The sequence below is a fragment of the Heliconius melpomene genome, chromosome 19 (assembly GCF_056956725.1).
Source record: "Heliconius melpomene rosina isolate 202511_hmr_F chromosome 19, ASM5695672v1, whole genome shotgun sequence".
NCBI lineage: Eukaryota > Metazoa > Arthropoda > Insecta > Lepidoptera > Nymphalidae > Heliconius > Heliconius melpomene.
The window spans coordinates 16751899-16764218 of NC_140407.1; the positions used below are offsets into that span (position 1 = coordinate 16751899).

A 12320-nucleotide genomic window follows, 5' to 3' on the forward strand; every position below is an offset into this window, starting at 1 on the left:
GGCGCTCCCGGCATCGCGGCGCTCCCGGCATTCGCGGCACTCGCGGCGCTCCCGGCACTCCCGGCAGTGAGGCCGCGAGTGGCCGCAGAGCGCATTGTCCGCCTCCGCCTCTTCATGTCGCTATTCTTCAAGTTCCGGAGCGGCGTGAGTAACATCACCCCATATCTTTGCCTCTTCACATTGTTTAATAGAACCCACGTTTGAATGCATTCAAAGTTTTATATATATAAAACTTAGCAAGGAGCCAACGAGAACGGCCAGTGTGCGACGACCTACGTGGACGCCCAGGACTCTCCTTGTTTATAGAGATAACAACTATTAAATATATATCAGTATATCAGTGGAACTCAATTTCTAATTATTTAAAGTTTTAGGATTTAAAATGATACTTTTTATTTACTAGTGTTTTGTAAATATCACTAATTTATCAAACTAAGTAATATAAAGTGAGACAATCTGCTGATAGATTTTGAGAAATATCTGCACTTAGTGTGGGTGGTGCGTATTTCGGTTGAATAATATCTATTTACTCTACTAAATAAAATTAAAATTGATTGCGTCGCGGGACGTAATATCAGGGACACTATTATGTATGTGCGCCGCGGGGCGCGCGGCAGAGGCTGAGAGGTCACCGCGGAGAGCCTCGCCCGCCTCGCCCGCCTCGCCCGCCTCGCCCGCCTCGCCCGCCTCGCCCGCCTCGCCCGCCTCGCCCGCCACACCGAGCCGCGGACAGAACTGTTTATTTTGTTTATATTCCATTGTTATCTAACAGCTTTATTAGATCGTTGTCACGTCCAGTAGGTGCGACGGTAACAGTTTGGTACTGTAACCGTCTTGTCTATTGAGATTAGTATGTTTTTGTATTTCAATCGCCTCGTGGATTGTTATAGGGTTCACTTGTACTAATACCTTAGAACTCCCCTGCCACGCCTAATGGGGCAGCGGCAGTCAGTCATCACTATATGAAATGTCACAAGGGTGTGGTTGTAACGCGACGGTTGTGGGTTTGATCCCTGACCATTTTCCATTAACATATCAAAATTGAAGATCTGGAACATCTGATGAAAGCACGATGACGAGCGGATGCTGGAGTCGTAGTAATACAGTGATAGTTCACTTTCACTGATTGGGTACGGAACCTTTCAAATTAAACTTTTACTCAATTTTTTAAAACAGATATTCTACAGCTATTCATTCGAAAAAAATGCTTTATATTAATATAGCTTTTTTATTTACGAGCCGATTGGAATAAAAAAATATTAAGGGAAGTTTTTCAAAATACAATAGTGAAAACTGCATTTAAATCGGTTTAGTAGTTTTTTAGATTAAGGTGAACAAACGCACAGACGCATAGACGAACAGACAATCAGTCAAAAATCTTATATTTTTTTGGGTTCTATTTATTACAATGGGAGCATCAATAACAATTGATCTCATATATCTACCATGAACAGACGGACATCTATCAGTACCGAGTCTATTACAAGTATAGATAAATGTAGATTATATTTGAAAAAGAGCAACCATTGAGTTTGTTGCCGGTGCTTCTGGCAGGCGCAGGACTTCCGTCGGAGTCGGTGGTGGCCTCCAGCCTCCAGTCCTCCAGTAGGACATGTCACTGTAACTTCACTATTCAGAAGTCTAATAGTCTAGTTCAATAAATTATATTTTGATTTAGATTTTACGCGGTGTTCTCACACGAATTTTATGTTACTAAATGTTATTATCCTAAATGATAATTTAAAATACTAATAATGTATTTATTGTGTTTTTAATCTTTGATACTGATAATGCATTAAACAAAGACAATTTTCCGTTTTGCATTTTAACAACATCCATGTCCCCGGAACCGAGATGATGTATTCATTTTGGAAATATTGACTGCGGTGGAAAATTGTAAAGACCAGAGATCTTTCCGTAAAATCCTAGCTAGCGGTTAAAAAAGTTAATTTGTCTCTTAATTAGTTCCCCATAATAATAATTAGGAATCGAATATTGATTACGTTTAACAAGGGAAGACCTTGTAGGACGGTCAATTACCTCCAAGTTCGTTTGAGCGCCTCGCGGCCGCGGCCGGAGCCCTGCCGCGACGCGCGCAGCCCCGCCCGCGCCCGCGCCCTCATCAGTCGCGGTCCACGCCTCGTTGCGAGTGCATGCGCGCAGTGTCGACTAGTGCGCGAGTGAACACTGAAGAGTCGCGGGGGCGCTGACCTGCCCCGACCGGCACCTACGACCACTTTAATGTGTATAAAATATCCGCCAGAAGGAGCCCTAAAATCCAGTAGCTTTGTAAGTCTAAAATACTGCGAGCTATAAATTTCCTTTTTATTTAGGAAAATCCACATCGTGCGGGAAGGTTATATCTTATCTTATTAACGGTAATTCGACACGGACTGTCTAATTACAGCGCGGGCGATGCCGCTCCGGGGCCCCGTGGTTCATGACGCGTCTTCACTAAATGAAATAAAGAGGGAGAGGGAGTTAGGCCACACAATGTTCAAATATTATGACTTTTATAATAAATATAATTAATGCGTAAATAAATGTAGACATTGTGAAAAAATACAGTTATTTAAGCAAAGCTTACGCAAAATGTTCCTTTGAGAAGATGCAAAATTCAATACATTAGATTATCATTAGTAAAATGTTATGGATCTTTATAAATCAGGATTAACTTAACGTTTGGGCATCGGGCAATATACCGCGTCCACAGATCCCGGCGATGACGGCGGTGACAGCGGTTGCCCTGCCCGTATCTATCTACTTCGTAGGTCAACAATTATCAATCATATTTATATTTACAGATAATTATTTAAGTGCTATATAGATTGTGGCTCTTGTTTTAGTATCTGGATGTGATGTGATGTGGTGGTGCACGCATGACGTTTGTGTTGCACAACAATAACTCACATTCGTTACATTAAGCCACTGGAGCATTGTTCCTTGTAAACAAAGATCGCCCTGGTAATGCACAGCTTAGCAAAATATGTACCGACTTTAGTCTATTTCAACCGGATCCCAAAATCAGAACCTCTCATAAAAAAAGAAACATAGTTTTTTTATTTCCGTCACGAGGTTAATGGTGCCCTGTTGGCTTCTACAGCGACACTGGTCGGGGAGGCCGGGAGGCGGCCTTTGAGATGTAGCGTGTCGAGGTTTGTTGTTTTATTTCGTCTAGCAAAGCTACTTTACAAATATGAACATTTCTTTATTCGCACATTTTATATGTGATTTTTTAACATGTCATTCGCACGAGAGCGCGGTAAGAAAGCTCCGAAAAAGAACAAAATAGATGCATTTGTATGGCTACGTTCCAGACGGTAGATTTTTATCGCGCTTTGTTCCATTTGAAGCAAGGTACTATACAAGTACTCTTAACCTGGAGGTGTTTTATTATACAGCTGATAGAAAAACTAATATTTTAAATGAACATATAGATGAACGACTCAGTAATAATTATAAGCGTTCCTTTTTGATAAATTCCTTTTGATCTTCTCTTTTGAACTCGTCACAAGGGCGCACCTCTCGTCTTCCTTTTCTTTACATTTTGGAATCGTTTGTATGCAAGGATCAATTACGCTCTAATACCATCAAATAACAATTGTAAGTTATATGAAAAGTATTAAATTATTATTTCATAATTTGTTTTTCGAGTAAAAATATAATAAATTAAAAGCAAAAAATCATTTTTAGAAAAAGCTTTTATTTAAACGCTTTGAAAAGGAAAAAATAAAATTTGTCTCTTAAATTTAAACTATCAACTCATAACCTCATTGTACACAATTTATATGACCATAAAAGCTTGTCGCGCGGTTTACTTGTGTAACTAAACTAGTACTAATTTAATTATGTAAAATCTAAGTTTAAATTTTTAAAGTTTCAATTTAATTAAATATTGATTAACGCGGTGAGCGTCACAAGCAACCTACAAATATATATATTACTAGTAATGTTTACTTTACTAACAATTACTTTTGGTTATGAATTTCCGAAAAAGAAATATTTTTAGAGAGGCGTCTAGTCAGGCGAGAGGGCGGAAGGCGGGAGGGCGACTCTACTTATGACATTTGCTCTTAGACAAAGAGCAGAGAGTTACAATTGCGTTTACAATTCAGTGTGGTATATACAGAGCGTCAGTTGTCGGATCTCCCCATATTATGTACTTATTTAATGTTACTAGGTACCTTGTCTGGTTCATACGATGTGCGATGGCGGGGGCGGGCGCGGGCCCTCACGGCGCAGCCAGCAGATGCTCGAGCTGAGCTCTCTCTCGAGTACCACTCGTGCCGTTTCCGCCTTACTTCATTCCTGGCTAATGCGCTTCGCTTCGCTGTGTTCTCATCATTTCCACTTATTAATTACGAAATATTCTATTTAGGTATACTATGAGCTACAGAAATGTATATTTTATTAATATTAATGTACGAGTAAAACTTGCCTCGAGAGCGCTGACTCTAACGGTTATTTTTAACCGATTTCTTTTTTCAAAAAGGAGGAAGAATAACCTCAAAAGGTAAAAACGGAATCCAATTTGTTCACATGTGACTTGACGTGAAGTGACACTTACAATAATAATAAAGCAAAAAGTCCAAAAAGTGAAAATTTATAGGTAATTCACAGGAATAAAATATATTACAAGCTTATATGAGTAGTTCGTTTCATACAAAATGAGTTTACATTATGCACGCAAACTTAATACAATACTGAAATTGGAACGGTGTATTAGAGGTTTCGGTGGGTACTGTCATATACTACCTTATAGAAAGCTAAAGTGCGATAGTATCACGTAATTCGGGTAAGCTGATTTGTCATTGTATTCCTTGTATCGATATTATGAAAAGATAACAATTGACTGAAGCACGTTAAAATTTCAAGAAAGAGGAACTCCACGGTTTTTCAAAACATTACCAAAAGAAATCACTTATTATTTTTCAATTTTCTTTCCTTTTCTTTTCTTTTCATCAATTACAATGAAGTATTATTTTCTACCATTTAAGTTTTGTTTAAGTTTGTGCATATAAGTATTGAAAACTAAAAACAATTTTCAACATGAATTGTTAATGACGGGGTGTCTGGCATCGCGCGCTCTGGTGTGGGCACTGTGTGTGTACTTGTAGCAAAAATTTGAACAACTAAGAAGCTCTTTACTATTTGTTAGATAACATATACGATAGTGTAGATCCGGCGGCGGTTGCGGAGGGCAGGACGCACGCTCGGCTGAGTGCGATAGTGCGATAGCCATCTCCCAATCCTACAATCTCACGTGGGCTTACGCGCCTCAAAGAGGGGGGCGGGGGGCAGGCTCACTCGCCGTCGCCGGAGAGGGGTAACGGATGTTAAGTCCTCGTCCCTCTTTATTCTCGGCGTTCAACGAACGCGTTATTTCTTCACCTCTTTAACAACTACTTGTGTCAAACCTCAATTCTACAAATAAATTTACTAACACAATGCTTAAGGTTACAAGCATTTAATAGCTTTTTATGCAATTTCGTATACTTTGTATGAAATCTCTGGCTTCAGGTTTCTATGTTCTCCAACAGAGCCGCAGCAGCGGCAGCAGCAGCGGCGGCATGGAGTGCGGCCTGGCGGCAGCGGCGCGCGCCCCGCACCCCGCGCACCCCGCACTGTCGCCCACCGAGCGGTCACCCGCGAAAGCAGGATTACACGTCAACTTTAGCGATAAGGGCGAGGTAAGTAAAATAAATCCTAGACTCCCACTACTCTTAAGGTTCCTCAAAAGAAAAAAAACGGACAAGCGTGAGTCGGGCTCGCCTACCTAGGGTTCTGTATAATCAGTAGGGTAAGGGGGTTCCCTAAATATGGACTAGTCTAGCAAGCTCTTGACAACCATGATGTAGACGTTGTTGACAAACTAGCTGTATACGGCTTTGCGGGAAACTGTAACAATTGGATTCGCCCTTATCTGATTGAGTTGTTAAGGGGTATGAATCGACGCTTTATAATATAACCTCAGAACTATACAATCTGAAGCTGATGTTCTTATGTTGCAGCACGATTGAGACAGGTTATGTAATTGGTGTCGTGTTAATAGGATCTTATCGACGGCAAGGCATTTCAGGAAGTAGACAACATCAGGGACCTGGGAATAATATTGCCTCATATAGATAATATTGTTAAACGGTGACACACACGTATTACCCTGTGCAACGCCTTAGTTAGCAGCCTATTTCAATATTGACTGCCCCCAGCTACTCAAACTTTTAAAATTTAAGATACCATATAGGATCCCCAGGCGCCCTTTTCCTATATTTCGACCTCCCTTCCGTTGCAGTGACAAAACTGGGTTACAATGTAATAACTTCAAAACGCTACCCTTTTGTAATATGGAACATATAGGTATAGGACTAGTTCACATTATAAGCACGTGGATAACGGCGCACAATGCTATAAAACTTACATCGCGTGGAATATTTATCTTTTAAGGAGTGCCTGTCGTCGGACCCGAGATGGGCGATGCCGACTCGCAATTGACCGGTTTTTGTTTGAGTAATCGTAATATGCAAGTTCATATCTTATTCAAAAAAATTGTAACATGTTTCAGGTGAAGGAGAGAAGAGAAAAATTCCTAACAGCTAAATACGGGAGCCACCAGATGGCACTGATCAGGAAACGCCTCGCTGTTGAGATGTGGCTCTACGACGAGCTCCAGAAGCTATACGAAACTCCGGTAGGTTGTTTCGTTTTAACATGGTATAAACTGAGTGCCAAAAAACTCCATTATTCACTTTTCGTACATTTTATAGGCTTTTCGTTTTTAAAAGCTTGTTTTATTTATTTATTTCAGTATTACAGACGGTTGGTCCGTACCCTTTTTTACTTTATTATTATATCTAATTATTTTATCACATATAATACTTACATTATTGTTTTTACACATACAATTAATACCTATTATAAGAAAATGTTATTTTTAACTTAACATTGTTCTATAAAATTTTACTTAGATCTAAGGTGTTATTCTTTGTAAAATAACTGTAATGATTGCATATTACAAAAATCGAATCGAATAATCCAATATCGAAATTGAATCCAAAATAATTAATCGAATATCGAATCGAAAATAATTAATCGAATAAATGAATCGAAAATATGTAATTGAGAACCCCCTCCTTGTTTTGAAAGTCAGTTAAAAATACAGATTTATTATAAGTATAGTTTTTTTTTACTTTCAGAGATTAGCGGGCCCATACATACGTACAGACAGACAGACAATTAATTAAAAAATATATATTTTTGCTTTCTATTAGTGCCCTTCTATCCATTTCAGTGAAAAATACTAAATGTACATATAATTACATACTAAACTATTATAATAATTGACTGGACCGTGAGGAGTTTTGCACTACGATAAAGGCATGATCGCTGTGGTGGAAGAGATGACCGCTGCGTTCCTCTTCCATCTTTCAAAGCCATCTTTAAGTTATATTCCACAATGTGTTTAGTCGCTGCCCCCGTCCCGTTCCGAATTCACATTCACGACGGCGTGCGAAATGCTGTAATGCAGCTGCAGCCTCGCCTCCCCATCCCTGGCCGATCAGAGATTCTTTCTCGTCCTGGGTAAATGTGAGACACAGTGTGTATGCCGTGTGCTTTCTTAGACGAGTATATATCAGGATACATCTCTCAGTGTGCGTAGGCGACGTCCATGGGGCTTCTGTGAGTACACAACAAGTTTTGGTTGATGAAGACTTGTGGCGGTCTTTGTAAAACTTTTTAAAGAGGTTCTCTCGGTCTATATAGGGTACTGCCTGCCGTTACTATCGCTCTACAGTGGTTGCTTGTTATCGCGCTTTGTTTTACTAGACGAGGGAAATGCGAACATTGATTAGTTATTTCCCCTCTCGTCTCGTCTCGTCAGGAATAAGTGTTAATTGTGATGTCTGCAGAGCGACGCGGCCGCCGACTCGCAGGAGGTGGAGGTGGACGTGGACGAGCTGCTCGACATGGACAGCGACGAGATAAGGCGGCGACATCTGGCGGTGAGCTCCTGCTATTCTTATATTCATTAACGACTCTGAAGTGCTTATAATATTGTTTTTGAGTAAATGATATTTTAATTGTTTCCAGACATTATTAGCAGACGCTAAGAAACCACAGAAAGATGTACATGTAAGTTGCAATTTAATTTATATATTCTTTGTAACTTTGTGAGACAAATTTCATGTGCATTATTTATAAAATTGTTTTTATTTGTTTTCAGAAATTCATAAATGATTTGTTAGAAAAGGCGAAAACTCTTTAAGTTATTGTAAGTAGGAGCAAATCTCAGAAGGCTCGTGCGGGGAAGTTCCGCGTTGGTATATATAATATAAGAGTAGATTACGCGTTCAAATGGACATCGCCAGAGAAGGCGGCCGAGAGCTGCTGCCCGCTGGAGACATATCATCGTACAACGTCACGCGTCACTTCCCGCTCCATACCAAAAGTTACACTAAGTAGTTTTTATAAAGATATATGTATGAGCGGTCCTGTCGGCCTGTATACTCGTATATATAGTGCATTTGTGTTAGTAGCGGGGTATATGCGCTGTATGAACGCAGTCTGCGTGTGACTCTTTCTTTAAGCCTTTGTTTAAACGTGTTGTAAAGTTTGTTAACTCGTTTAATAAAATATACTAACTCTGTTTACTTTAATATACGCTCAAAAGATACAAACAATTTTCTAAGTAGTTACTTAAATAATATTTGCAAGCTGTAATAAGTAACACGAGTTGAGAGCTGCGACAACAAGTAAGTAGTAGGGTAAGTTAACCTCATTCGATAGGTGAAGGTTGCTCGTAGGATTAGTGCAGTTTGCGACTTAGAGATTAGTCTGGATGTTGCTGTCGAGTGATGATAGACTTTTGTAATAAAGCGATTTATTAAGAATATCTTTCATTTATATAATAATTATGTATATATTCACTAACTTTGTAGAAATAGCTGCAGTATTACAATACATTATTAAAAGCTTCCCCGGGTAGTTAAATAAAAGAAACAGCTCTTCACTCCTATCTCTTTAATAATTTCTTGTTATACACCACTGTGTCGTGAAGTAGAAGTGTACGTGTCAAGGCACAGGCAAAGAACGAATGCGAACTGCCAATTCCATGCCTTTTATTATTACAACCTTTATATTATTACAACTTTATTGTACCATAATTCTAATAAGGTTTAGCAATAAAATATCAGTAAAATAACTTTACATTATAATAATAAAATCACAAACGATAACATTGTGGGCTTTAAATAAGATTTATAGAGCTAGAGGATCTCTATTATGTATAAAAATTACTTATTCGGATTTAAATCAATTTGACATTTATTTCGCTTCACGCTGTATCCCGCATCTAGCAGGGTAGTAGAGGGAGCCTAGCGCTTTTAAAATCTTCGCTGATTATTCAAAATAAAATAATAAAACTCTTTCTCCATTTTAAGCCATTAACATCTCTATTATATATTAAAACAGTAAAAATATTTTGTCTGTACATTTAGTATTTTTTACTGAATTATCCAATTCAGATAGAGGGACAAAAAGATCACTTAGACGAGGAAAAAATTTATACTTACCAAACACAAGAACCAATTTGGTAAAAATAATATTATTTATTTTTATTTCTCCTAAAATATATTTAATATATAACAAAATAGTGCATTAATGTCATAACTAATATATGTATGTATTTATTACAATACAATGCTACACTATATTTCACCTAACAAGATACTAAACAAAACAAAGTAAAATAAGAATAATGTAAATGATAAGTAAAACATTGAATGTGTCACCTGCCTTAGTTGCTGTCATTTCAACTGTTAACAACATGTTCATACTTGTTTGCATGCTCTGTGCTCTGTATGTGTACGCGTACTTAGTACTTACTTATTCGATATATATATTTTGTACTTAGTGTTTTGTAATTTTCTCTGTAAGTAACTTATTTGTAAATAATGTAAGTAATGTAAATCTCTTGAGAAAAATAAAAATATTTAACCGTATTTAAGAAGGAGCACATATTTACAATAAATTACCGCAAGATATAAAAATATCTAAAAAAATTTATAATTTTAAAACTAAATTAAAGGTCTCTTCTCTATATATATAAAATCGAAAGGTCACTGACTCATGAAATCTCAGAAACTACATGTGCTTGGAATCTTTCTTTTTATCTTGGAGGAGTTATTTATAGAACGTCGTAGGTGCCTGCTAAGACAGGAATTTGCAATATTACACACCTAAGGAGATGAAATAGGGGTTGAAAGTTTGTATGGAAAAAAAATTAAATAGCCACCGATTTTTATAACATTTGAAATTTTGACTCTTGAAAATATTTAATTCAACACGTGTTTCGTGGTTTATTAGGATTGACCCTCTAAACTAACACTATTTTCATAGATCCATACCTTCCATACCTATATTATAAATTCGAAAGTAACTCTGTCTGTCTGTCTGTCTGTCTTTTACGCAATCAGGGCCAAACCGCTAATTTAATTGTGATAAAATACTCGTACAGAGATACTTGAGAGTCTCGGGATGAACATAGGATACTTTTTTTCTCAGATTTGTAATATTTTCGATATATACCAATATATTAAAATAATTAATTTGACATGCAATTTATTCCGCCATGTTAATAACAATCGTCGCTACGCGTTGCTAAGCAACGGCTTGCAAAGTTTGTTGTTTTAAGAAAACGTCACCCAAAGTGAGTTTGCTTAATGCATACATGGCGCGCGCCGATATAGATTTGTATACATTAACAAAAATTAGATGATTTCTTTAATTTGATATTCATCCTTATGAAAATAAATATAATAGTCACTTTTAGCATTTCATCTTGATGGAAATTATAGTTTACTGTACAACATTCTAATAAATAATTAAGATGTCACTGATTCCAAATGACCTAGCCTACGAGTGGTATAGTATGACCGACTAAGATGATTTTGTAAATCCTATCCTATATCTTATAAAACAAAGTCGCTTTTCGTGTCTGTCTGAACTTTCTAACTCTTCTTCTTCTAAACCACCCAACGGATTTTTATGCGGTTATCACCATTAGGTCGAGTATTTCTCAGGGAAGGTTTATATATAGTTTATTATTTGTACATGCTTATGTAAATTAACATAAATACGATAAATGTGTATAAAGTCCTACCCGTTGAGACACTTTCGCGCATGCGCTGCTTTAATGGTAAGTACTACATGAAAATAATAAATAATACTGGAGTATTGTTCCTCTTAATAAGATCTACAAAAAAGTCCGCGAGAGTATATTTCTATCTTTTAAGGATAACGTGTAGTGATCATATTTCTGTCTAAAAATAGTAATTTCAATATATTTTTTATTGTGAGGGATATTTTTCCATAATGGTATTAATCCTTATCCTTTAAAATACTTTATTAATTTTCTACGTTAAACGAAGATAAAATTTGCTGTTTACACTATTTCGAAATTGCGAATAGTTTTAGAGAAAACCGCATTTAATTGTTGATACATCACGCCGTTGACTCATCAGCTGTGCCGACTCAAGTTTTACTTATCCCTTACTCTTAGCATATAAATAAGTGTATTAGTTACGTTGGCCATTTAATGTAGATCAAAACTGTCTTTTACTGTTCATTTTAATTCATAGTTTCATTTTAATAAGTACTTTAGAAGTTGTTACAATATCAAAACATCCTTGCTGCGAAACGCGCCCCGCGACGTTTTGCTTATACAAGCGCGTCATGAGCAGTCATCGGTGGTTCAGTGGTAGAATGCTCGCCTGCCACGCGGGCGGCCCGGGTTCGATTCCATGCCGATGCATTCTATTTAATTTTCCTCACAGGCAGCCACTTAGTGCTTGCTTTTCATCAGGGACAGAATACCCTCTTCAACATTAATCACAAGCTCTAAAAAAAAACCCGCCCGCTATAGAGGCATAGCAACGAAGATTTAGATGCGTTTGCACGTATTGGATAATTGGAGTTGAATGTATTATTTCAGCGCGATATATTTGGTTTCATATTTTTTGTAGTAGTTATTAGTAGGTAGGTTTTTGTTTATAATTTCTTCCGTTTAAAAATAGTCATTTAACTATCTAAAAATAGTCATTTAAATATATTTTAATAAGTACTTGAAAAGATTAGTAGCACAGATTTAAAATTACGGTACCTACTAAAAAAGGAGTAAAACAATTGGAAAATCCTTATTGAAACTACGAAAATGCGGGTTGCATTAGGGTTTAATTAATTTTCACATTATCTTATTGCTTTGCAAACATACATTATATAAATAATCCAGTAGTAAAAGCGGGCGAAGCCGCAAGGGGGTCGCT

General features: G+C 37.3%; 1 protein-coding gene across 3 annotated transcripts; it reads left to right on the plus strand.

Annotated features, from left to right (window-relative positions):
- The first annotated feature begins 12 nt into the window (after positions 1-12).
- LOC146529058 (protein phosphatase 1 regulatory subunit 14B) lies at positions 13-8888 on the plus strand. 3 transcript variants are annotated; one of them, XM_085202669.1, is made up of 6 exons: positions 13-144; positions 5541-5690; positions 6563-6688; positions 7908-8000; positions 8089-8130; positions 8222-8888. In XM_085202669.1, the coding sequence occupies exons 1-6, from the start codon at positions 115-117 to the stop codon at positions 8261-8263; spliced, it is 483 nt and encodes a 160-aa protein (XP_085058795.1). In that variant the 5' UTR covers positions 13-114; the 3' UTR covers positions 8264-8888. The 3 variants fall into 3 exon arrangements, with proteins under 3 accessions (XP_085058795.1, XP_085058794.1, XP_085058796.1); XM_085202668.1 differs by lacking the exon at positions 13-144 and adding an exon at positions 2110-2289; XM_085202670.1 differs by lacking the exon at positions 13-144 and adding an exon at positions 2152-2289 and having other exon boundaries at positions 5521-5690.
- The last annotated feature ends 3432 nt before the right edge of the window (positions 8889-12320 follow it).

What these genes read in the sequence shown, in the direction of transcription:
- LOC146529058 (XM_085202668.1), top strand. Translation starts at nt 2,242, where the DNA reads ATGTGTATAAAATATCCGCCAGAAGGAGCCCTAAAATCCAGTAGCTTT. An exon ending in CCCTAAAATCCAGTAGCTTT is followed by an intron (nt 2,290 to 5,540) that starts GTAAGTCTAAAA and finishes GTTCTCCAACAG; the next exon opens with AGCCGCAGCAGCGGCAGCAG. An exon ending in ACTTTAGCGATAAGGGCGAG is followed by an intron (nt 5,691 to 6,562) that starts GTAAGTAAAATA and finishes AACATGTTTCAG; the next exon opens with GTGAAGGAGAGAAGAGAAAA.